The 25,236-nt window shown below is 37.0% G+C and overlaps 4 protein-coding genes across 9 annotated transcripts; 2 read left to right on the plus strand and 2 right to left on the minus strand.

Moving 5' to 3' along the window:
* Positions 1-526: 526 nt before the first annotated feature.
* Positions 527-11,358, plus strand: LOC111784405 (putative 1-phosphatidylinositol-3-phosphate 5-kinase FAB1D). Of its 4 annotated transcripts, none has more exons than XM_023665117.1 (13): positions 527-606; positions 1,210-1,471; positions 1,565-1,598; positions 1,685-2,323; positions 3,073-3,220; positions 3,310-3,648; positions 6,345-7,178; positions 7,457-7,791; positions 7,891-8,017; positions 8,131-8,286; positions 8,454-9,788; positions 9,879-10,145; positions 10,725-11,358. In XM_023665117.1, exons 2-13 carry the CDS (start codon positions 1,264-1,266, stop codon positions 10,983-10,985), a joined length of 4,683 nt encoding a protein of 1,560 aa, XP_023520885.1. In that variant the 5' UTR covers positions 527-606; positions 1,210-1,263; the 3' UTR covers positions 10,986-11,358. The 4 variants fall into 4 exon arrangements, with proteins under 4 accessions (XP_023520885.1, XP_023520884.1, XP_023520883.1 ...); XM_023665116.1 differs by lacking the exon at positions 527-606 and adding an exon at positions 607-690 and having other exon boundaries at positions 936-1,471; XM_023665115.1 differs by lacking the exon at positions 527-606 and adding an exon at positions 607-690.
* Positions 11,359-11,502: 144 nt separating this feature from the next.
* Positions 11,503-18,649, minus strand: LOC111784407 (ribosome biogenesis protein BMS1 homolog). Its single transcript, XM_023665119.1, has 17 exons — positions 18,433-18,649; positions 18,202-18,348; positions 18,029-18,119; positions 17,791-17,909; positions 17,520-17,710; positions 17,187-17,397; positions 16,836-17,076; positions 16,344-16,747; positions 16,049-16,199; positions 15,776-15,966; positions 15,313-15,644; positions 15,113-15,212; positions 14,815-15,033; positions 14,270-14,509; positions 13,389-13,598; positions 12,001-12,474; positions 11,503-11,911 (listed from the first exon to the last, which is right to left on the minus strand). Exons 1-17 carry the CDS (start codon positions 18,568-18,570, stop codon positions 11,756-11,758), a joined length of 3,615 nt encoding a protein of 1,204 aa, XP_023520887.1. The 5' UTR covers positions 18,571-18,649; the 3' UTR covers positions 11,503-11,755.
* A 615-nt stretch (positions 18,650-19,264) lies between these two features.
* LOC111784408 (probable magnesium transporter NIPA6) lies at positions 19,265-22,917 on the plus strand. Of its 3 annotated transcripts, XM_023665120.1 has the most exons (9): positions 19,265-19,622; positions 19,936-19,992; positions 20,289-20,379; positions 20,496-20,656; positions 20,740-20,867; positions 21,033-21,170; positions 21,747-21,839; positions 21,916-22,033; positions 22,313-22,917. In XM_023665120.1, the coding sequence occupies exons 1-9, from the start codon at positions 19,280-19,282 to the stop codon at positions 22,441-22,443; spliced, it is 1,260 nt and encodes a 419-aa protein (XP_023520888.1). In that variant the 5' UTR covers positions 19,265-19,279; the 3' UTR covers positions 22,444-22,917. The 3 variants fall into 3 exon arrangements, with proteins under 3 accessions (XP_023520888.1, XP_023520890.1, XP_023520889.1); XM_023665122.1 differs by lacking the exons at positions 21,916-22,033; positions 22,313-22,917 and having other exon boundaries at positions 21,612-21,833; XM_023665121.1 differs by lacking the exons at positions 21,916-22,033; positions 22,313-22,917 and having other exon boundaries at positions 21,731-21,833.
* On the minus strand, positions 22,895-25,031 carry LOC111784409 (GDSL esterase/lipase At4g16230-like). Its single transcript, XM_023665123.1, has 4 exons — positions 24,621-25,031; positions 24,323-24,550; positions 23,987-24,233; positions 22,895-23,291 (listed from the first exon to the last, which is right to left on the minus strand). The coding sequence occupies exons 1-4, from the start codon at positions 25,029-25,031 to the stop codon at positions 23,059-23,061; spliced, it is 1,119 nt and encodes a 372-aa protein (XP_023520891.1). The 3' UTR covers positions 22,895-23,058.
* Between the last annotated feature and the right edge of the window lie 205 nt (positions 25,032-25,236).

The following is a 25,236-nucleotide window of genomic DNA, read 5'->3' on the forward strand; positions in this document are numbered from 1 at the left end:
GTATTTTTAAATATATGCATTAATTTACTAGATATAATGAATTTTGAATCTTTTTTAATCTAATTTTTAAAAATAAAAAAAGTAAATTATTCTTAAAGTAGATTTATAATTAATTTAAAATGAGTTAAATAATAATAATAAATTTTATGTAGGAAAAGACACAAATACCCATAGACATGGGAGGTGTTTTTTTTTAAAAACGAAAAACTAATGATTTTAAATAAAAAAAAAAAATATATATATTTTTTTATGAATCACATGTAGGTGTGAATATGACCTTTAAATTCAAACTTTAAACAGATCCAATTCATATTTAACCTAATTTTATTAACAAAATTAATGAAATATTAATTTAAAAAAATGTATTTAATTTTTTAGTAATGGGTGGAGGGAAATATATATTTTTTTAAAGTAATAAAACAAATACATATTTTTTTAAAAAGAATGTTCCAGTTTCCAGAATAAATATAAACAGCTGTCGTTAAAAAATAAATAATAAAAATAAATAATAACAATTTTCCCCCATTTTTTGTTTGAAAATATAATCCATATTTTGGTTAAACTCTTGGGGACTCCACAATCCATTGCCCAACAACACCCATTTCTGTATGCTTCTGCTTCTGCTTTGCTTTGCTTTGCTTTGCTTTATTCACAGCACACCCCGTTCATTGCATTCTCACTAACACCGAGGTCTTTTTCAACTTCTTCTTCTTCTTCTTCTATTTCTCTATCATGAAATTGGGTATTTGGTTTGCTGAATTGGGGTTTCAGTTTCATTACTATGCTGCGGATTTCACTTTCTTCCCTAACATTTCAATCCAAAACTAAATTACTGTTTCCTTTCTTTAATTTTCTGAGATATTGCTTTGCCATTTTAGTTTTTCTTTTTCGATTTATTTCCAATTTCATCACCTTCGAATTCTTTTTTTCTTCAGTGGAGAATGGTTGGTGGTTGAAGATCTACGCTGCTTCTTCTTAATCCGGATCATATTCCCAAATTCATATCGGATTTCTTCTGCTTTTGTTGTTTCGATTGTGGATTTAGATAGTCTCTGGAATTTTTTGGTTTATGCATGCAATCTTTGGAGGTTTTTGGTTCAGGGTTTGTAATGAATCGTGTATTGTAATTAGTCATTAGTTTTACAATCACTTAAAAATGTGGTTTCCAGGAATAGTTGTTATACTGACGATGATGTTGTCTTGCCTTAGCTTGGTGTAGGAGAGGCTATTCTTGAGTGACATTACTGGAGTTTGGAGAGTAGAATGTGCCATCATTGTGGTGCTGTGGTTGCTGATTCAGGTGGCCAAAAATTGGAGAATGGTAGTTCTGTTAAGTTAGATGATGCAGGCGCCATGTGTTTTTGTAAGGTTTGCAACGAGAATCAGGAGCAAGAAACGATGAAGCGGGATGATGGAAGCTCAAGTGAATCACTGATGCTAAGTCCAATGCCTTCACCGTCGAGCTGCAATAGTTGGGTTCCAACCTAGTTTTTCAATTGTTCCTATACTAGTATTTTTTTTTTTCACCCCAAATTTAGTTCCCTTATCGTCTCTTTCGTGTCAGGTGATTGTTCAACAATGGGAAGTTTAGATATCAGGTAATATAGCTTACTAAGGGAAAACTTTTAGGTCAACTACCACTTTTTTTCTTATTTAGTCATTGTGTTCATTTTTATTTTGTTAGGGATGGTCAAGAAGGTTCAACAGGAAGTAGCCAAGAAGATATTGATTATAAGCAAGAAAGGAGGTCACAGAACTTGAGCGGAGTAGTTCATAGCAATGTTCAACTCAGTGGAAGAGATGATGAAAGTGTAATGCCAATCAATAATCAAGAGGCAACAAACAATGGTTTTGGTGTTCCTGTTAATGCGGAATTTGAGAAATCCAATTCTAGTTGGATGGATACCAATCTGTGGGATCCTCCAGAACCAGAGGACCCATATGATCACATGGAGGGCGGGATGGGTTATTACGACGATGATGACGATGATGACGATGAGTTTGGTGATAGCACAGAATGGAGCATGTCAAGTTCCTTTAGTCGCTCTGTGGATGAAGCCAGTGTTAGCCATAGGTCTAAGGAGGAAAAACAAAGGGCAATGCAAGAGGTTATGAATGGGAAGTACAAGGCTTTCATACGTCATCTTCTTAACTTAGTAGGTGTTCCCTCATCAGGGGAGGACGGTGAGAATTGGGCGGATATAGTTTGTTCTTTGTCTTGGGAAGCTGCCACATTTTTGAAGCCTTTAGTAAATGGTAAAGCAATGGACCCAGGAGCTCATGTAAAAGTAAAATGCATTGCAAGTGGCACTCGCAGCCAAAGGTAATCATGAAAACTACCCTGAAAGTTTTGAGCAGTGTCTGCAAACTTAATATAGGGAGGTATTAATCTTTTTACTTGACCTTTATTAGAATTCTTGCCATACCCTTTAAACCATAGCTCGAAAAGGCTTGAAAAAACCACTCCTCCTACGGAGGCAGAGGCACCATGATAGCCCTAGCTCATTTAGAATAACATCCAACTATTATAAGGAAATGGACAATGGAGGAGGATGTGATCTAAAGACATCAAAAGAAGATCTGGGGGAGCTGACTTAATTTGGGAATATATATACCTATTAGTGTTTATAAACATTTCGAGACTACAATATCTCGTACTTGCATAATCAAAACCCTCTCATTCCAATCTGTGATGTTGTATTCCATGTTCATCATCTAAATTTTTGTCTATGTAACTTTGCCTACGCATAGTCTATTACACTGGCAATCACTCTTCGCCTCTCTTTAGAGTCCTGGGTGTTATAAACGTCTCATTCTTTATTCATTTTAATTAAAAGTTTATGTTTGTAACACAAAAAATGGATTCAAAAGCCTGTCCAGGAGCTTATTTCCCTTCATTTGATTCTTCTCATTGAAGTGTTGGTATGGACTGGAGAAAAGATGTTAGAGTGAGTGGAGCACAAACCTTTGGCGTGTGTGCGCTTTCCTTTTCCCGATTAAATGTTAGTAAGACAGAATATGCCAGATTTTTACTTTACATTGGGAACCTTAATAGTTTTTCTCCTATTGCAGTCAATTTGTCAAGGGCATGGTATTCAAGAAGCATGCAGCTCATAAACACATGGTAACAAATTGGAAGAACCCAAGGTTAATACTGATTCAAGGCAGGCTTGGTGAGGCTCCAATTAGTGGACTGTCTTCATTTAATTCAATGGATCAGGTACTGAAATTTAAATGGTTCAGTCTTTACTATTCGGTCCCTGAGAAATACACCCGTATGTCATCTGATATTTTACTGTCTGATCACAGGAAAATGATTTTACGAATTATGTTATAGAGATGATTGAAACTTGTACTGCAAATGTGATTATCGTTGAAAAAACTGCATCACGAGTTATCCAAGAAGCAATTCTCAAGAGATGCATCACATTAGTGCTTGATATGAAGCTCCACCGTCTGGAGAGAATAGCTCTTTGTACCGGTTCACCAATTTTAACATCTGAAACTTTAGTGAGCCAAAAGGCAAGACAATGTGATGCTGTTTATTTTCAGAAAGTTGTTGAACATTCTGGTGGTTTGGAGGGAGGAAAGAGGTCAACTAAAACTTTGATGTTTATTGAGGGCTGTCCAGCACGTTTGGGTTGTACGGTTAGTATATTATTTATAATTTCCTATCTCTTATATTTATATCATTGAGTTTGAGACATTTTTTTGAAAGAAAAATCTTGACTTTCATTGAGAGAAAGTGAAAGAATTAAGAAAGGAGTTAGACTACAAGAAAGGGGTTCTTATCAAGAGAATTAAGACCAAGCGAATACTTACAAAAGAGTCTAAAAACTGAGGCCACAAGAGAAACAAAGAATCTAACAAGGTACCGAACATCAGCAAAAGAAGTCTGGCGCGTTTTTGAAGATTCTGTTGTTTCTCTTACCTCAAAGTCCCCACAAAATGGCCTACACCCCAGCCTGCCACAAAAGTTGCCCTTTATCACAAATGGAATGATGAAGAAAAAGCTTCTCAAAAAAGCTGAAGCTGAACACCTAAAAAAATTGTGCCAGAGCGTCTAAGCAAAATTACAACTCCAAATGATAATGATTTAGGTTCTTTACTGCCCTCCTGCAAAGAAGACAACAAAGAGACCCAACCACTAAAGAACCTCTAGGCGAGGTCCTATCCAAGGTGTTAACTCTTCCATGCAAAACTTGCCACACAAAGAATTTCGCTTTCCTTAGAATCTTCACCTTCCAAACCAATGAAAATGGAATCACCCACGAAGGAAGGATTGGACAAGCATTGGAAAAAAGAGCGAGAGGTGGTTTTGTAGATCTTCCCAAAGACAGGGTCCCAAAAGGAACTACCTTTAGGAGAATGGCTCAAGGAAGATCCAAGTAGGATGAAAGTAAAGCCTCAACTTCAAAACCCACAAGGTTAGCTTGCCGACCTCTCAAGCTTGAAGTAGTTGCAATTAATGCCCAAAATTTGACATTTTCTTTTGTTAATCCTAAGGCTCGAGATAGTCTAAAAAAAGACTAACGTACAATTCAAACTGTTAAATAACTCTTTATCCGAGAAAAAGAAGATGGTATACTTTGCAAATTGGAAGGTGAGATGAGTGAACCTTGTCTTTACCAGTTTGAAAACTTTACAAAATATTTCTTTCCACTCCTTTTGAGACCATCTTGCTCAAAATGTCAACCACCAAAAGAAAGAGGAAGGGAGAAAGAGGATCGCCTTGTCTAAGACCTCTAGAGGCACAAATCCTTCCCCACGCTTACCATTGCGCAAGATTGAATAGTTCACATTCCTGAAACAACTCCCTATCCAAAATCTCCATTTAGGCCCAAATCCCTTATTTTCCATCAACTTATCTAAAAAGACCTAATCCACGTGATCAAGGCTTTCTCAAAGTCAATCTTGAAGATAATCTCTTCTATCTTTCAAACTCTGATTCTCAATGGCCCCTTTTGCAATTAGAGCTTGGTCCGAAATGTGTTTGCGAGCAAGAAAGGTCCCTTGAGTGTTGGAGATTGTTGATGGTAGAACCTTCTTAAACTAGTCAGCAAGGATCGAGGAGATAATCTTATACACATGGATAATAAGACTAATGGGTCTAAAGTCCTGAACATTTGTTGCCTTATCCTTTTTAGGAATTAAGCAAACAAAGTTATCGTTGAGCGCATTATTGAGAAGGCATCTCTTGTAGAATTCGTTAAGGACTTTTTGAAGATCCTCCATAATACCCTCACAATTGTCTTGGAAGAAAGCCAAAGAAAAACCATCAGGACCTGGGGCTGAGTTTCTATCCAACCCAAAAACCATCCTTTTAAGCCTCCTCCAAGGAGAAGGTGCCTCCAATTAAGCTCTGTCCTCGAGAGAGATAGGACACCAATCCACCCCCTCCACAGGCAGGTGAGACCAACTAACGGCCCATACAAAGAGAAGTAATGAAGAATTTCATCATCATTCTCATGGTTCTCGATTAACAGACCTCCAGACTCTTCAATGGAGTTGATGAAGTTTACATTTCTTCTTCTGCTAGCGACTCTATGGAAATAAGCCAAATTACAATCACCCTACTAGGTTACCGAGTTACTCACCTTCAACACATATTTTTTCCACTCCACACTCAGGATGAGGGACTTACCTTCCTCGAGTCTCATCCTCTTTTCGCCTCTCCAGTCTTATGTGGTAGCTCTTGAGACATTCTTTGATTTCCAGTCACGTGCAAATGAGGATGGTGTCCTCTTGATGGTTGAACCTCATATCAAGCTTATTGAAAATTTTAGTGATTTAACCTGGTAGAGTCAGATGGGTCAATATCTATTGCTAGTTTCATTTTTGTACAAGAAAAGGCAAAGATTTTCTGCCTATTTTTGTTGCTCTAGACAATTCCTTGAGTGTGAAATTATGTAAAGGTTAAAAAAAAAAAAAAAGGAATTGAGCTTTCTCAAGACAAAGTCACAGCGGTTGGAAATACTCCTTTTGTTACTGACACAAGCATTAATTGCCACATATGTTTCAGTTTTGTAAGAATCTGTCATGTCATGCCATTTTGCTTTTAGACAGCCGTCCAGAACAAAGGTGTTATTGGTTGCATAATTTTTTCTGTAGAGCTACACTCACCGGAACTGTGGTGATTGGTTTAATCCCTACATCTGCGAAAAGTAGCAGTCATATTTATGTTCTAATTTTTCATCACACCATCTACAGGGTCTGGTGTGGCCTCTTTCCTTTGATATTGCTTTGCCCCATGATAGATTAGATTCTAAATTGGAAAATTGATTTAATTGACTATCTTTTGGGCACAAATGAACTATGTTTTTTTAATTTTTAATCTGATGCAGATTTTGCTGAAAGGAGCTCGCAATGAACTGAAGAGGGTTAAGCTTGTTGTGCAGCGTGCTGTTGTTATGGCATTTCACTTAATATTAGAGACTTCTTTCCTTGTTGATCAACGAGCAATGTTTGCAACTATTCCATCTGGTGGAGTATCGACTATGGTTTCACCAGATCCACAATCACCTTTAGAGCCTTGTAGCTCAAATATACTTCAAGTTGAGAAGGCAAATGATAAAAGTGAACCATGTGTGAGTCTTCTAACGGATATTTATATTTCAAGTGGACCCCATGAAGAGTCTTCTAACGGATCAAATCTGAAGCCGGTGGAAAAGCCAATAATACCTTCTGAACTAGAACCTTATAATCCTGCCATTCTTTCTGGATTTTCATCCATTTCTGATTCGTCTAAGAAAGTCATGGGAGAAAGTTTCCTTTTATCCTCTACCCATCACTCATTGTCTTCTTATTTTGGACATGAAAGAGACCGGATTGGCGTGGCCCCCAAGTCTGACTCAATTCCATCTACTCCACAGGCAGCCAATCGATTTGATGTGAAAGTTAGGGGTAGTTCTGATGAAGAGAATTCAGGTCACGAACAGTCTGCATCCCATCAATCAGCCTCGGAAGGCCTTGGATTCCATGAAAATGCTCCTAACTGTTCTGAAGAGACAATGCAGAAAAAGTCGTCATTGGATTCTCAGAGTATTTTGGTTTTGATGTCAAGCCGAAATGCTTTGAAGGGAACCATGTGTGAGCAGAGCCATTTTTTGCATATCGTGTTCTACAGGAATTTTGATGTTCCTCTTGGAAATTTTTTACAAGAAAACTTACTAAATCAGGTTCGCAAGTCATGACAACGTTTACCTACTGTTTTTTTAATATAACAAAAATTCTGTCTTTGGTCTATCTTATCAATAGCAGGAATATTAGACCACAGTGAATTATAATTTTTAAGGATATTTCTTAAAGTTTAATAATACTTTTTTAGCTTATGGTAAAGCTATCTTATGATCCATCTAATTTTCTTTTACTCATTGGTCTTGTTTACTGAAGAAGCATATGATATAGGTCAACATTGTTTTAAGATGATTCTGACTCGACATTGGTGGAATTGCAGACAAACTTCTGCACTGTCTGTGGTGAACTTCCGGAAGCCCACTTTTACTATTTTGCTCATTATGGAAAGCAGCTTTCCATTCAAGTCCAACAGCTTCCAGGGTATAAACTTTTGCCAGGTCAAACAGAAGGAAAACTTTGGATGTGGAGTCGTTGCAGTAAATGTAAATCTAAGGGAGAACCTTCTACGTCCACAAAAAGGGTGTTGATTTCCACGGCCGCACGCAGCTTGTCATTTGGAAAGTTTTTGGAGCTTTGTTTCTCTGATGAAACTTTACCTAGTAAATCATCAGGTTGTGGCCATTCTTTGTTTGGGGACTTCCTCTACTTCTTCGGGTACGTCTAGCCATAGTCCGGATATTTACTTATACTTGCATTTCCATGTTTCTTGTCCTAAAATTAGTCGTCCTTAGCCATTGTACTTGTGAATTGTAGACTGGGCAATAGGGTTGCGATGTTCAGATATTCCGCCGCAGCAATTTATATGGTCTCAATGCCTCCTCAGAAACTGGATTTCAACAGTTCAATGAGACAAGGTCATCTCATCAGAGAAACTGAAAATGTATGTCATCTTATCTATGTACCTTTCACTGCTTTCTGACGGTTCCAATTGGCTTCCTCTAATCGCCCATGCTACTCAATTGTGAAGTGTGTTATTTTATTGCATCTGTTAAGGTTAAGAAGAAAGGGAAGCTTCTTTTCACTGAGATTGCGCACTCTCTGAAGAAGATAAGCTCTGAATGCAAAAGTTCAAATGTAAAACCGCAATGCTTTCTCAATGACTTTTCTTCCATTGAAGAAATGTTAAACCAAGAAAGATCAGAATTCGAGGTCATCTTCTTGTCATTATCTTCTGTGCTGTGGAATTCTTTGGAACTTTAACGATGCTTTTTTTGAATTCCCTCCCTTTTTTGCTTATGGCGAAGTGCATCTCTTATTTTTATCGATCATCATTTTCCTAAGCCAGACTTTCTCCTGTCTAATTGAATGAAATGCAGGTAAAGATTCAAAATTCTCTTGCTTTTCACAAATATCTCAGTCTGAATCAGTTACTCTGGGAGCTGCTGCTAGAATCATGTATTTGGGATAGACGTCTGCAGTCATTAACATCACTGGGTCTTACAAGTACCCCTGGCACCTCTGAAAATGTTGAGCCAGAATCGGTTACGATGAATATGAATAGCAACATTGATGCCGGACATGAGGAATCAGAATCCATTGCAGCAAATGATGATACAGAAGTTCAGCAAGATATATCATGGGATGAAAATGTATTGCCTGTGAAAGAAATTGCAGTCGAAGGTTTAGATGGAGAGTCCGGTTGTGATGAAAATCATTCACCTTCAGTGACTGAAGTCACGGAGATACGAATTATGGATGATCTGAGCCCGAAACAACTTTCTTGCCAAGGGTCTTTGTCCAATGGCTTCAACCGTCATCATTTGGATGATGAGGATTCTCAAGTAGGAAGGGTTTCGTCATCTGGTGATATGCATGTAGATAGGACCATTCCGATTTCGACAGGTGATTCAAGCTTGGGCAAATTGTTGTGGGCACCATGTGTGGAGATCCGGCAGATGCACATAAGGGACATCCAGAGGAGTTTTTTTCCTGAACTCAAATCCTTCAGTAGCTATACTCCAAAACTCATACCTGAAGCCTCTTCCTTCACCAACGAAGAAGGACAGAAGCTACACATTCGTCTTGCAAACAATAATTTTATTGTTTCGGACTATGAGGGTGAACTCTCGAGCATAGTTGCTTGTGTACTCGCTTTGTTGGAAGATCTATCCCTTCAAACGGATTCTCATAATGAGGATAGCAAGGGAGAGGGGGGAGGTGTTTCACAACCAACTTTGAGTTCACAAAGCCAAAATAAAGTTCCCTCAAATGGATCCTCCGATTCAGACTCGAGTGCCGCTGCAGACGCATATCAGTTCTCAAATTTTGAGAGGCTAAATTTGTTGGATTCTCTCGTTCCAGAGACTTTCAAGCGGACAGATCATGAAGGGGTCATAAAGTCACTAGCAAATGGAAAGTATGTTGTGAATTGTCCATATTTCAATCAGTTCCGTGATCTTCGAAGTCAATGCTGCCCATCTGAGCTCCATTACATAGCTTCCCTAAGCCGTTGTATAAAATGGAATGCAAAAGGCGGGAAGAGTAATTCTTTCTTTGCTAAGACACTTGATGACAGGTTCATTATCAAAGAAATTAAGAGGACGGAGTATGATTCATTTATGAAGTTTGCTCCCGAGTATTTCAAGTACATTAAGAAATCATTTGACATGGGGAACCAGACCTGCCTTGCCAAAGTTCTTGGAATCTATCAGGTTTGATCGATATAACATTCATCTCTTTGTCATTTTATAGCACCCCCACCCTCGGTTGTCCGTCATGTTGTCTTTAAATTTCTTTTACAGGTAGCAGTGCGAGAGCCAAAGAGCGGGAAAGAGATGAGACATGATGTGATGGTTATGGAGAACCTCAGCTTTGGCCGCAACATAATTCGCCAATATGATCTTAAAGGAGCTCTACATGCTCGATACAATCCGGCTGCCAACAATTTTGGCGAAGTCCTCTTAGATCAGAACTTTGTAAAGGACATGAACTCGTCTCCCATCTATGTGAGTAATCGAGCAAAGCGTCGGATGCAACGGGCAATTTGGAACGACACTGCTTTTCTCAATGTGAGTACAAATTAATTCATTGAAGTTCATTTCCCTCCTTTTTGTAGTTTTATCACATCAATCGAATGTTTCTTATCACTCTTAAAAGTGCAAATAAAATTTCAGGAACTAAAATGGAATATAAATCTTAAATTATCATAGATATCATAGTTATTTGGTGGAGGTGATATTTTAGATAAGGGAGTTTTAACATAATTTTATTTCTCTTTTTAATTTATAAATCTTTATTTGAGCTTATTAATCAATGGGCTTAGGATGACTAGCCTGTTAATGACCTGCTATTTAGATCATTTAAAGGCTTGTATTCTGTACATTTGGATCATCTTTTGGGAATAACAAAATTTCTTTACATGAGTTATTGTTTAAACTTTAGTGACCATTGGTAGGTATGGGTGTGAAAAGGGGAATAAAAATAGAAGTGTCACAATAAAAAAAACAAGAAAGGGATATTGTAAATGATCTGAAGCAGGTAGGTGCTTTAGTTTTATATAGAGACTACTGTTGCATTTGATTTAATCTCATGAATGCATTTGGAAGATACTTTTCTTTTTCTGACAGTTTTTAGCATAACGTGTGCAGTCGATAAATGTTATGGATTATTCTCTGCTTGTTGGGGTTGATGCCGAAAAGAAGGAATTTGTATGTGGGATAATCGATTATCTTAGACAATACACCTGGGACAAGCAATTAGAGACATGGGTAAAATCCTCCCTCGCCCCGAAAAATGTACTGCCTACTGTTATTTCTCCGAAAGAATACAAGAGAAGATTCAGAAAGTTCATGTCTGCACATTTCCTTAGTGTCCCAGATCATTGGTGCCTGCAGCAGAACTTCCCTTAGTTCGTGCTTCTTCTAAGACGAACAGTGAAGAAAATGCTCGGTTTTGGTTTGGTGTCAATATATACATATCGATACAGGGAAAATGTGGAGCGTAGGAGATGATCTGTCTTCATCATTACACTTGCAAATTCATTATACTGTAAATAGATGAGTGGCATGGGTTTGGGCATTCAGTTGTTTATGATGAGCCCTCAGATTCTGCAATTTTTATTAGCAAAATTATAGGGTGGTGGGCTGTCCAGTTGAGGGGAGGGGCAAAAGAGTAGTAAAGTGTATAGTTGTTATTATTTGCTGTGAAAATCATACATAAATCCTCACTTATATGATATTGGTGTTCATTCATATATATATCTATAGAAGTTTTCCTTGTGTTCTTTGTTTGTCTGAAAAAACTGAACATCCCTTTATTTTACATTAGTTAGGGGATAAATTTCATTTCCCTTTTGATTCACGAATATCCATATTTTTCGTGTGATCAACTTGAGAGGTATAAAAAAGGGCATGAAGATTATACTTTCCAATCAAATTACCCTTTCCTTATCTTCTTCCTCTTTTCTTTGTTTTTCTTTCTTCGTTAACCTTAAATAGGTTAAATAGAATGTAAATATTGCTACACTCCCCAACTAAAAAGATTATACAAAATTTTCATGAACTAAAAAGATCACCTAATAACTAATTCTAAGAATACATGTAGAAACTCATCCCAATATATTTGAAGAAACTATTGGGTGAATCTCCTCTCCATAATATATATAATATTATCCCAAACCTCATCCACTTCTAATTCTCTTTCTCATTTTATCTTCTTTTCTATACCTCTCTCGCCGTTCTTCTCTTTGCCGCTTTTTAGACAGCTGCTCGTTTTTGGCATTCTCCGCTTCAAGCTCTTTTCTTTTCTTCTCTTCTTTGATCTTTCGTTTCTTCATCTATAAAGGCAAATTTGAGATACAAAATATGGGTTAGAAGTTGGCTTCTTATATTCTAACAGAAGGAAACAAAAAAAAAAATGCATTACTTTCTCGTGTCTCATAAGTTGAAGCTGCTGAACAAGAGCATGAACTTTCCGTTCACGAGGCTCCATCACCACAGCTCTTCGCTTTTCAAGAACTGGCCTCTGTTGACTAGGTTTATCCTTCGGTTTTGATTTGAATGGCAAGGCTGCTTGTAATGATTTGGGAATCACCAATGGATTGAACTTCCGTTTCTGCCTTTCGATTGGCTTGTACACTGAATCCTTGTTCACAGGAATGGGAAGATCATGTTCTTTCCTGAGTTCAGCCACAGTTTTCATCCCTTGCCATATTCGACCACGAGGTTGCAATGCTGTAGTCAGCGGGTTGTAGAATTGAGGAATTTCAACTTTAGTCCATGCACGCAAGAAAACTACATCACTCATCCGAATCTTGTCCTCGAAAGTACATCTAGCAATCCCTTCCTTCGGTAGTCCCCCCTTCTTTTTGGGCTGGTTACCAATCTCCTCTTTTGCAGCCTACAGATAGAATTGGTTGAAACTAGGAATTAGATATCCATTGATGTATCGATATATTCATTATTCCAGGCGTCCAACATAGCCTGGAGTGAGAATCAATACTTTTACAATACTGTAAAAGTTATCAACAGACGAGAAAGAAAAAGTAATCAAATGATATCTAACATCCCTGCAAATACTTGACCCTACGTCTAGCTACACATACTGACCATCTACAGATTTACAATGGCAAATTACATAGAAGAACTGGTAAGGGTCATTAAGTTACAAAATCTATAAATTGATAAATAAATCTTCTATTTGTTCTTTTATTGCTTTCATTACACATTTCCTGGAAACACCCTCGAGAAAAAAGATTTATCAAAATCCTCGTCCCATGTTTATTGGTTTCATACTTTCGCAGACCAGTGTTGTCCAAATCTACCATTGGCCAGCAATATTTATTCAAGCTACATTAAAGTTCTTACACAACAACTGCTCCTATTGCCATGTTTATTTGGTTAACAGATCAGCAAGCAAGCCAGGCTTAAGTTTCATTCCTCAGCAAATAACTTTTATATATCATTTTTTGTTTATCTAGAAACTAAGCTTTCATTGGAAAAAAATGATGGAAAATACAAGGCAGATCACGGTTCTATATATCACGAAAAGTCATCATAAGAACCAATAATTCACACTGTATAAACAGAAGCCAGATCACGGTTCAGCAGTTGCACATTAGCAAGCAGACCATAAGAGAATATATAATTGGAAAAAATATGGGGGTCAGGAAAAGTACGAGTGAGGTACATAAGAATTTCCAGTAGTAAGCATTACAACAAAAAGAAAAAAAAAAAAAGAAAAAGAAGAAACTCTCAATGGGAGAGTAGGAAAAATAACATGCAAAATGTTCTCTCTATTTCAAACAGACATACCTTTTTGACCTGGCCTCGAATTCCACTGACAGTTCGAACAGATGCACCTTCAAAACGAGCTATTTCAAGATCTGAAGTAAACATATCTTTTATAAGTGCTGTCTTCTTAAAAATTTTGCATGGATAACCAACTAGCTTGATTTTCTTGACCACCCGCTCTTCATGATTGGATTGGAGCACAGTAGCTGTTGCACATATTCTGAACGATGCCTGAGAAGCCATACAAAAGGTCAATAAAAAGCTAGAAAAGGCCAACAAAAGATGGCAATAAAAACTTCAAAGTAAAGTTGGCATCAAATATTTAATCTATAATGCAAACAGCTGAAATGGCACAAGACAAACCTTATGCTTATGGGGAAAAAAAATAATCAAATATTCATGTCATACAAGAATATGTACATAAAAGATGAATTAAAATGCAGTGAGATTCGTGAAGATTCCAGAGGATAAGACATTCTCAAATGAAGAAGAAAACTAAATTCACAAAAAAGAGCCTCATCTAGAATACAAATAGCAAGAGATAAAAGCTAGCTATGAAGACTTGGCATTCATTCTTGCAGTCTTTCGCTTTATGCCAAATTGAACACTTCAGATGGTATGTAAATTGAACACTTCAGATGGTATGTAAATTGAACACTTCAGATGGTATGTAAATTGAACACTTCAGATGGTATATTTATGCACTTTCAAAATCCTCAATGAAAGTACAATTAGAATTTGTATGGAATAATAAAATATTCAAGCAACCATCATCGCTGATGCTGCAATATTGGGAGGAACCCTATTTCAAGAGACAAAAGAAGTTTGAACTGCACACACTATTTGTCATCAAAGATGTTAGGGAAGACATGATATCTCATTTATAATAAAAAAAAGTATACCTGATTGCTTGATAAAGTCTGAACAGCAATAAGCCCTGTGTTAGGAGGGGCTAGAGGGCCCCAAAATATTGCTAGACAGTGCATATGTTCAGGTGTATATTTAAGCATGCGGTGCCTCCCATTTGAATCTTCAATTGCATAAACCGGGGTACTTTGGAAACGTCTCCATCCAACCGAAAAAATTAATGGATCTCTAGTCTTTAGTACCTTTTTATGCCACCTATGTCGTTTTAATCTGACCTGCAAACATATTATTGCAACATAACTTGGTGAAAGAAGAACACTTGGAATAACTTTTCCAAAAAGAAATAAAGCTTTAATCAAGCAATGAAGGACATCGGACAAGAGCTTCAGATATATCTCTTTATATCAGGTTCATGACCTCTTCTGGGGTTATGGTGTTATGGTTTAATTACATTATCGGAAACTTAGTAAGGTGAGATACATGCAATCGATAACTTCTCAGAATGACACAAGAAAAAAAAAATAATAATAATAAACAAAATAATCAAGTTAATAAAAAAAAAGATCTATTAAAATATTACCTGCATGTATCCAACGTCATCCTCCCCAGGCCCAATTCCTCCAACCAAAATTGGCTGGCAAGGATCAAAATGCTCCACCATCTCACAAGGAACACCATGAACTTCCAATCTTACGTATGTCCCTGATTGGAAGCCCTCAATCCCCACTCGGAAGGCTTCATCGATATTATCAAGTTCAGCTTTATTCCTTTGTTTCCTAATTTCAATTTCCTCCTTCATCTGAAACAATCAAACATGAAGCAGTGCTCAGGGTCATGCAAAAACTACCTACCTTTTAAAAAAAAGGGAGAATGTTTACCTTGTCATGATAATCATCACCTTCATTAGCTTCACTATGGTTTAACTTTCCCTCACCTTCTATATCACTTCCATCCTCCGTTGCCTTAGATCCAGCATATGTAGGTCAGAGTTAAGTCTAACAAATTCTTAAAAAAGAAAATTCAGATAAATAAAAGAGGGTGGAAGAAACAAGTATAATCAAGATCATCAAAAGGATATTCAGCATCGAACTGTGCCCGAAGAGCAAGCTTTTTCAGCCTGCGCTCCTCGATTGTTGAGTACTCTGCCTTTTGGTCCATGGCATCGGTAGTTTTATTAGCATGAAAACTCTCATACTTCTCACCAGTTTCTAGATCTTCAAAATCAGCATACACATCATCATCATCTTCTTCAACTTCATCCTGAGAAGATTTATTTCTGAGAGCAGCTTTTGACCAATCACCAGTTACAAAGCGGTCACGAATGCTCTCCACATTATCATTGAAAAAGTTTGTAAATTTGGAATAGTCCTCAGAACTGGCATTTGCACCATCCACTGCTTTACTTTCATTCTGCCATCAACAATATATTAAAACGTTAAGAAAGTAACCACTATTCGCACAATTGGAAAACCAACAATCGAAAACGTTGAAATCTAAAAAAAGGGAATACTATTTTTAAAAAATTAGGGCAAAGAGTAAACCTTATTTCCCTCCCCTTTAGGCCTAAAAAAGTGGTCCTCGTCACTTTCTTCATCATCACCTTCATCCCTTGAGGTTGTAGATGTTTGTGTGGATTTCCCATACACATGTTTCATGAGATTCACGTGTTGCCTAGAGACGGTCCTTTCTAACAAAGACTCCTTCCACTTTGAGGAGTTACCCATGCCACTATCTACAAATAGAGTAATAAGGTGGTGAAATTATCAATGGAACAAAAAAGACATTTGCATACAACAGATTTACAAGGAAAATACCATTTTCCTCGTCATTATCATCCCCATCCTCATCCTCATCCTCATCCTCATCCTCATCCTCATCTTCATTTTCATTGTCATTGTCATCATCTTCTGACATCATTTTTTGACCGTCAACATCACTGTCATTGTCATCTTCTTCATCTGAATCCTACAAAGATATAAAAGAAAATATAAGGGCACTTACAACGTTCTTTTTTGGCACATTGCCTGCAAAGTTAACATAAATTGGATTGTGCATACAAAATATAAATGAACAGCCGCGTCATTTACAAAATTAAGTCAGTCACATTACCATGAGATCATCAGAGTCAACATCATTTCCAAAAACAGCTTTTCTCCTAAGCCTCCCTTCATGAAATTCAACATGTTCCTTCATATGGTCTACAACAGTGGCTTTCTGATTTAATAAATCATTATGCTCTTCTTCATCAGTGCCCTCACTTTCAAATTTAGCCTTTTTCGGGGTAAGGTCATCTTGATCTGAAGACTCTGAATCATCGGTATCATGTACTACATCAGGTCTATCAAGTTCCACCAACCCAGGTTGCTCTGCCGGCTCACTACTATGGATCCCATTTAAGTTGTCAGGTTTTCTGCCAAATAGGGAAATGAAGCTCTTCTCTAACTTTTCATCAACCGAATATTTTGTGTTCTGGAGAGACTTCACCAGAACTTCACCCACGTCTTGAACTTTACCTGATTATAGCATAAGAGTTACTTCAGAGTTACTCCAGAATAAGTGACGGATGACTGCATATTAGCAGAGAATGGGGAAGGCAATTACCTTTGGTTGAAGGAACTTCTTTATCATCACCAACTTGGGAATACTGAACGAAATGGTCATTAATATTTATATAAACAGCATCCTTATCGTACAAAAGATCCCCAAGCCCAGACATAGGAGCATAAAACAATTTTTCCTTATCACGTAGTCCTTTCTTCTTGGCAGCAGATGGCAAAGGACAAGGATCAGCCAAACTGGTAACATTAGCCAAATTAAAATCACCCACACCAGAGATGTGAACCTGATTTATGCATTGAAAATAAGGAAATGTAAAACCAATGTTCTAAACAATAACATAAACAGACAATAAATCCTATAGAAAGGCAAAAGCATCAACCAGAGAAGTGGTACCTTAGTTTCCTTCTTCAAATTACAACCTCGAAGATAACCATATAGTGTGATATTTCTATCACATTTATTATTCATATGAACTCGTTCAGGTGGAGTGACATCTTCAAATCGATCAGACAAAACATATGGATGGTTGGTACGCCAAGACAGTGGCTGAAACTTCATCACAGAGATAAACCGAGCAAGATTGTGTACTTCACGTTTAGTGTACCTGTTGATGAGAGAAAATTGAGTATATAAAATCACATATGCACCTACCTATTGCAAACATTAAATGATGAAATGTAATAAAAATGAATGTTCGAAGATAGGAGTGAAGAAGAAGATCCTTACTTTCCATGAATAAGCCCAGACAGATAAAATAATTTTGCTCCTGTGCGTATCTCAGTCCAAAAGCGATGTTTAAGATGCTGCTTTGTTTTCCTCAACTTTTTTGCATCCTTAAACTTATCAAGGTGAGTGAGAACTCCCATAACTTTTGGAAGTCCGTGATTATGCAAAATGTTGAGGAACTCAAAAGTCTCCTGTGATGTAGGTAAGATATTTAAATTAACATAACAAATTTCATTATAACCTTCAAATAAGTGGAATCATGGTATCTCACCATCTCAAAACCGTAACTACCATCAATTAGAAGCAAAGTCAAATCAGCAAACTTTGCTGCGTCAATCATTCCATTGATATCATTTGGGCACTCTACAAACTGCAACCGCCTTTGTTTACCTGAAAAACACACACATTGAGAATACAAATCCCCAAATAAAATAGCCAAAACACTGAAAGAATGTGTTTGTGTACGAAACAAGAATGAAAATTAAGTTATAATCGGCAATAGATTGAACCTGACACAATTGTAATCGGCCCACGAACATCAGGTAGATTATGTTTGGTATAATGCTTAACAAGAGACTTGATTAGAAGAGATTTTCCAACCTACAGTAAGTTACAAGAATTAAAAGAAGAAGAATGTAAAGAGATGCAAGTGATAAAAATATAGAAAGTAATAAATTCAGACCTGGGGAGGTCCCTGTACAACAATAACATAGGGAGCTGGTTCACCATAACAACGATCGATTGTGGGAACATGAAGCCTACGTTGTTCTTTCTCGACAGAACGAGATTGCAGGCGCTTAGCTTTAACTGAAGAATTAAAAGCAAAAGCCTAGAAAAGAAAAACAAGAGTTAAGTTCAAATGTAGTCGGAGGCATGGATTGATTAGAATACAAGAAACAATTAAAGTACCTACCTTCGGGTTGTGCCTCCTGTCATTCTCAGAAACCTCCCCCTTCTTGTTGTGCTGTGCTTTCTTCTTTGCATTGGGACCAGATTGGCGAGACCTGTGAGCCTTGTGAGACTGATCATCGGCACTTGCATTGATGGCCATGATTATCCGACAGAAAACTGGAGTGAACAAATTGTAGCGATGGGCGGAGAAGGAGGCCGGCGGGTAACTAAGACAGTGGGGGAGGAAGACGAGAAAGGTTTAGGAGTATCGTTTTTTCTTTAACCTTTTCTTTCCTTTTTCTCTCTTATTTATCAGATGCCAATATCTTTTAATTTCATAATTTTTTTTTTATTTTTTATTTTATTTTTTTTATTTTAACAGTTTTTTTAATCTGTATTATTTTGAGATTTTAAAATATTATTATTCTTTCTTTGATATTTTAATTTGTCAAGTTCTAAATAATGTAATGAGCATAAGATAAAATATATTATTAATTAAATTTTGAAAATAAAATATATTATATTACCAACAAATTCTTACCAATAAAATTAAAAAAAATATATTAACGGATTATAAATATCTAAAAATATGATTATGATTATATTACAAAAAAATATATATATATATATTTATACTAGAAAGCTGGTGACCCAAAACTCAGATCAACTCCATGCGATCTAACCCAACAAAATCTAGAATCGTTAGAATCTAAAAAAAATATTCACATAATTGGACTCAATCTAATCAAACTAAGTAAAGGAGAGAAATGAAAATGTGGGCATAATGATCCAAAATTATACCTAAAATGTAATCATGAAAAATTGGGAATATTTGTGTATTGATGTGTTCATATAATTTGGGTTAAGAAATGAAGTCTGGCTGGGCAGCCAAATGGATTCAACGTCATGATTGGGAGAGAAGCGCAAGGGGAAATAGTGTGGGAATTTGCTGTTGTACTGACATTACAAGAAAAACGTGTTGCCGTTTCTTAATACACAACCCACTCCGCTTCTTCTTCTTCTTCTTCTGCAAATCTTTGGAATTAGATGAATCTCTGCAGCAATCCATGAGCACCCATGACCCTTTCATCTCGCCCAATGATAACCTGAAAGGTTTCCTTCTTGCTATGTTATCCAGCGCCTTTATTGGCTCCAGCTTCATCATCAAGAAGTTGGGTCTTCGTCGGGCCGGGGCTTCGGGCTCTCGAGCGAGTCAGTTTTTCTTCAATTAATTTTTTCATCTGGGTGGGTTCTTTCAATTTCGTCTTCCATTTTACCTGTATGCTTCCTTTGATTTCCTTGATTTACATGTTCGAGGTGCTCGTTCTTCTTGCGATTTTGTCATTCTCATGATTGAATTTTTCAGTTCGCGAAGAATTAATTTGTTTCATTTACATTCTGAATGGTTATAATTGAGGGTTGTAGATTGTGGTTTCTCCTTTTTGTTACTAATTGGCAGGCTGCGTTGCTCACATTGTTCCTTTGGGTTTATGCTGATGAAATTTGTGTGGTTTATGAATTCTAGGTTCTGGTGGATATGGATATCTGTTAGAGCCACTTTGGTGGATCGGCATGAGTACTAGTGAGTATCATTCAACTGTCTTCGGACTCTTTACTCTCCCTACTTATCTCTAAGAGCCGTCTACCTCAATGCCAATTTATTGAGACAATAACTTTCGATTAAGGAATGCTCATAACTCAGAGTTACATTTAACTAAATCTCAAACCTCATTCTAGATCTATTAGATTCTTTAAAAAATGTTTTTGTTCCTCTCCACCCGAATTTCGAGAGCATCTCCAAGCATTTCAAGTTGAGTTTTTACATGCAGTTTCTAAGCTACATTTGATTGATTACTTTTACCTGTGTACCATTTGCAGTGATTGTTGGAGAATTTTCTAATTTTGTGGCTTATGTTTATGCTCCTGCTATTCTGGTAACACCACTTGGAGCGATCAGTATAATTGTTAGGTAACAAGCTTCAATGAGATATTGATTTGGGATTGAATGTAATTACTTTTTATTTATGCTTCCATGTCAAAATGGGATTTACCCAAATGATTTTCATGCGTTTATTGTGTTGGCAGTGCTGTGCTTGCACATTTTTTCTTGAAGGAAAAATTGGAGAAAATGGATGTATTGGGGTGTGTATTATGTGTTGTAGGGTCTACAATGATTGTTCTTCATGCGCCTGGTGAACGTACTCCGAGTTCAGTGGACGAGATATGGGAACTAGCTACTCAACCAAGTAAAGTAAACTCTAAAACATATCCTGATGTGTGTCTTACTGCGTGGAGCTTCGTTTTGATTATTCTGATGTGTTTTGTTCAGCTTTCCTTCTCTATACGGCCTCGGTTATAGCTATTGTGTTGTTCCTCGTGTTGTATTGCGAACCCCGCTACGGACAGACAAATATACTCATTTACATTGGGATATGCTCCATAATTGGATCCTTGACGGTCTGTCTTCGTTACTCTTTTACGTGCTGAATCGTTCTGATGATTCATCGTTGATTTTTCTTTTTCTGTGAAGCAGTTTTAATGAAACTTGGAATACTCTTTTTCTCTTCATTTATACTTGAAGGAGTTGTGTGTTAGAGACCAACTTTCTGCATTGGTTTGCAGGTAATGAGCATCAAGGCTATTGGCATTGCTATAAAACTCACAATGGAGGGTTTGAGTCAGGTTGCTCACTTCCAAACATGGGTCTTTGTAATGGTTGCAATCTCATGCATAATTGTTCAGCTGAACTATTTAAACAAGGTTAGTGTACTACTGTTTTGTTCAAATCGGTTCGGGATAATAACTATGGAGTTCGTGGATGTTAAATATAGAACTTTTTTGCTCGGTAATCGTTTGGTGTAGAGTACATTTGTGGCTTCTTCATAGCTCTCCCTATGATGTATTTATAGTTTCGTTATGACTATTATTATCTTTCGTGTTTTTTACGTATGGAGAATCCAAACCTCTCGAATTTTGGGTTATATGGAACTTTCACTTGTATGTTGATGAATAATTATGTCGAGTATCAGTCCAGTTGTGTATCAATTGGTACCAAAGCTCTATTTTTGCCATGCTAAATATTGAGAAGATGAATACTCGTTTAGATGTAATTATGTCGAGTATCGATCTAGTTCTGTATCAATTGGTACCAGAGCTCTATTGTTGCCATGCGAAATATTAAGAAGATGAATACTCGTTTAGATATAGGCCATGGAACGGAATTGTAGAATATGCTCAGCTGCTGTTCAAGTGTGAGAGAGGGATTGTGAGAGAGAATATGGTCATCCCTTAAGGCTATTTTAAAACTTAAGCCGGAAAAGATCTTTACATGAACAGGCCTTGGACACATTTGACACCGCGGTTGTCTCGCCAATTCATTATGCAATGTTCACATCCTTCACGATCTTCGCCAGTGCCATAATGTTCAAGGTACCTTTGCTACAAATTTAAACATTTCTTTTGGGCTTTTCAAAGAGATTGATTCATGTGCTTGTTATACCATTAGGACTGGTCTGGTCAGAGTGCTAGCAGCATTGCATCAGAACTTTGTGGATTTGTAACCATCCTTTCTGGGACTATGGTCTTGCACGCTACAAGATCACCCGATCCCGCCTCTGTTTCAGGTATTTATTTCATTCGAAACTCTTAAAACTGGCCGAATGCAGAGTTTGTGATGATTCATTGTCTGTTATTTATGACATGTTTTGCTAGATTATTAATTGTTCTTTATACAATCACATGCTACTAGTATCTATGATCAACATATATATTGTACATGGGTAGACACTTGTTAAGCACAATGGATATGTTCTTAATACTTGGTTAAGCTTGAATACGAACGAGACGATTATTTGGGCATTGAACACGTGTTAAACACAATAGACAATGCCTACTTGCTACAGAGATGTACCTGCCTGTGTCTCCTCAAGTGTCATGGTATTTCCAAGCAAATGGTGATACCTGGAAACGGAAATCTGAAGAAATAACATTGCCAGATTTTGATGCAATCCTCAAACAGGACCATTTCACATGAGATGAAAGGTATTATTGGCTCTCTCCATTGCACACAAAACAAATGCATCCAAATTCTGGGAGAAATCTGCGTATACTTACTTTTCTCACATTGTTTTAATGAGTTATTTGGTAGAGTGGTACACCAAAGTTCCATTTTCTTTCTCGCTCGACCGCTTGAGATTGAAGAACGGGTAGGGCGTGTGTAACTTAGTATGTTCTTTGTAACACTTTACTTTGTTCCTAAATAGGTAACTGGTATTGGAAACACAGCTTCTTCCCCTCTCTTTTTACTTTTAGGCCTTACACCTCTGATAACATTATTTTGTACAGTAGATCAGAGCCTGTGGATGGAAGATGTAATCTGCTTTTGTGTGTAGTTTTTCACTCATTTCCCTTATCCGAGGAAAAATTTGAGATAGACGAATGTATCAATATTGGACTTTGAAACGACACGATGAAAGCTTGAAAGGTGAATAAAGTTCTAATGTTATTACTACTACACAGTGACAACTTACAGAGAAAGAGCGAGATTGCCAAGTTGAGCGTAACTCAATTAGTGAAGACATACTTTTAATTAAGAGGTTAGAGGTTCAAACCTCTCTACTCTACTCTACTCTACTCTACATGTCGGAATCTATAGATTGGCGAGGTGAAAAAGATTAGTGGGATAAACTTCGGTTTGAAGTTGAGAAGCATAAGCCTTAGATGCGATGAGGACATTGACAGCTTCGGTTGGATGTAACCCGTCGAAGAAGACATGGTTGGTTCTATTTGGACAAGTTTGCCCTCCATTTTTGCACAAAACTCCATTCCCACCTTCACTCAGAGATGGCACTTCACAGCAGGGCACAGCTGCCTCCATAAAACCTGAAAACCACCCACCATATGTTGAAAGGAAGGTATGTTTGAACATGTTTTTAACCAAATTTCTTGTTTTGGTAAAAAATGTTTAATGGTGGTAAATCCCTTTTAATGCTTAAATGTGAGATAAAAATGAGTACAAGAACAAGTAAAATAGAGATTACCCTAAATGCCACATTTATGATATGAACTTTAAAGATTAATGAAGTGTCCTACAGGTCGTAAATGGACTTAAATATTAGGGAACCGTATCCTTCAAATAATAAAATTTAGGTACTCTCTATCAATGCTATCAATGATCCTTGTCCCACACTAGTTTCTCTTTTACCAAACACAATTAATTATTTGATATTTGAAAATAAATATCAAGTTCATAATAATAATAAAATCATTATTAGATCTTATGGCTTTAATGTCCGATAGTTAGCTTTCTTATGGTTGGTAATACTATAAGTAGAACGGTTTCATGATTGACCCTCTAAATAAATTTTAGCCATGTTTATAAGCTATTAATGAGCTTAACAATCAAATCGTTTTCTCTCAATTAATTTTTTTTTAAAGATATAAATGCATTTTGATTATCTCTTTTGACCACATTTTATTATAGAAAATAGAGTGTATTCGAGAGAGAAACAAATCAACGTAAGCGAGTAGAGCGAAAATGACAGAAGTAGAGTAGAAAAGATAAATATGTCGAGTACCTTTAGAAATATGGTGAGAGATGATATCATCGATAATCTTGTATGAGTTAAGGAAGACGAGATTGGAGAGTGGCATTTGTGGTTTTAGGTCATCCACCAATGTCTTCAAGTTGAGATTGAACATTTGAGCAGCTTGGTTTAGTATATGAAGGCATTGTCCTTTGTTGTTTGCTCTCACCATTGGACTGCACCCTAATGGGTTCACTGATATCAACACTATTTTCCTTGCTCCCAAACCATACACCTTCTGTGGATCAAAGCAACACAATATTAATTGACATAAACAAAGAATGTGGTTCAAATTTGTGGCTTGAATCACAAACGAAACCAACCCACTTTGAGTTGCTGAGACAATGTGGCTGTGAGGTTGGCTGTGAACGAGTCGAGGCTGAGTTCCGAGTGGAGGTTACTCAAAAAGTAGTTGAATGAGTAATCGTTCCCTCCCGACCCAACCACAAACAAATACTCGTCTAACGATACCCTCGTGCTCATACCTCTTCTCAATTCAGGCAACGTCACAGTTTCAAAGTTTCTGATTTGCCTGTTCAAACTTATTACATTTCCCTACACAACACAAACAAAACAAGATTGGTTTACGTGTTTTCATGGCTAAGCGTGAGTTTTTGTATGTTACCGTGATGGCACCGGTGTTATCTAGAATACCAGAGCCACCAGAAGCATAGTTGACGCCATGAACAATCTTCTTCCCCTTCGTTGAAGGATCAGTGAACGGAGGAATGGGAGAAGGAAGGTGAAAATAATCTCCAAGAAGGTCGATAACATTCTTGCCGTTCGTAAATCGTCCCAACGGACCGAGAGAAAAATCCATTCCGTAAGGTAAAAAGTCAGCTTTGGCCCTTGAGTTCTCTAAAAAGTTATTGTTGCCATTGTCAACTAGAGAGCTCCCAAACACAAACATTCCCTTTATCATCCCTCCATTGCCCTTTCTTCTTTCTCTTCCTCCTTCACAATAAGAGAAGAAGAAGACGAACAAGACAGTCACAGAAAAGAACAAGACCGTTCTTAGATTTGTGTTTCTTGTCATTGTCGTAACACAAATTTGAAGAAAATGGAGGATGTGGAAGCTCATTTTATAGGAAAACAATGAGGGCATTTACGTAATTTGGTGCCGAGTTTCATTTTATATTTCGAACGAGTTTAAGTGGATCAATAATACGACATTTACTTTCTTAAAACGTTTGGCAAAATGAGAATCGAAGTTTATATCATCATTTGTAGTTTTCCTCGGA

This window comes from Cucurbita pepo, unplaced genomic scaffold (genome assembly GCF_002806865.2).
Source record: "Cucurbita pepo subsp. pepo cultivar mu-cu-16 unplaced genomic scaffold, ASM280686v2 Cp4.1_scaffold000194, whole genome shotgun sequence".
Lineage (NCBI taxonomy): Eukaryota > Viridiplantae > Streptophyta > Magnoliopsida > Cucurbitales > Cucurbitaceae > Cucurbita > Cucurbita pepo.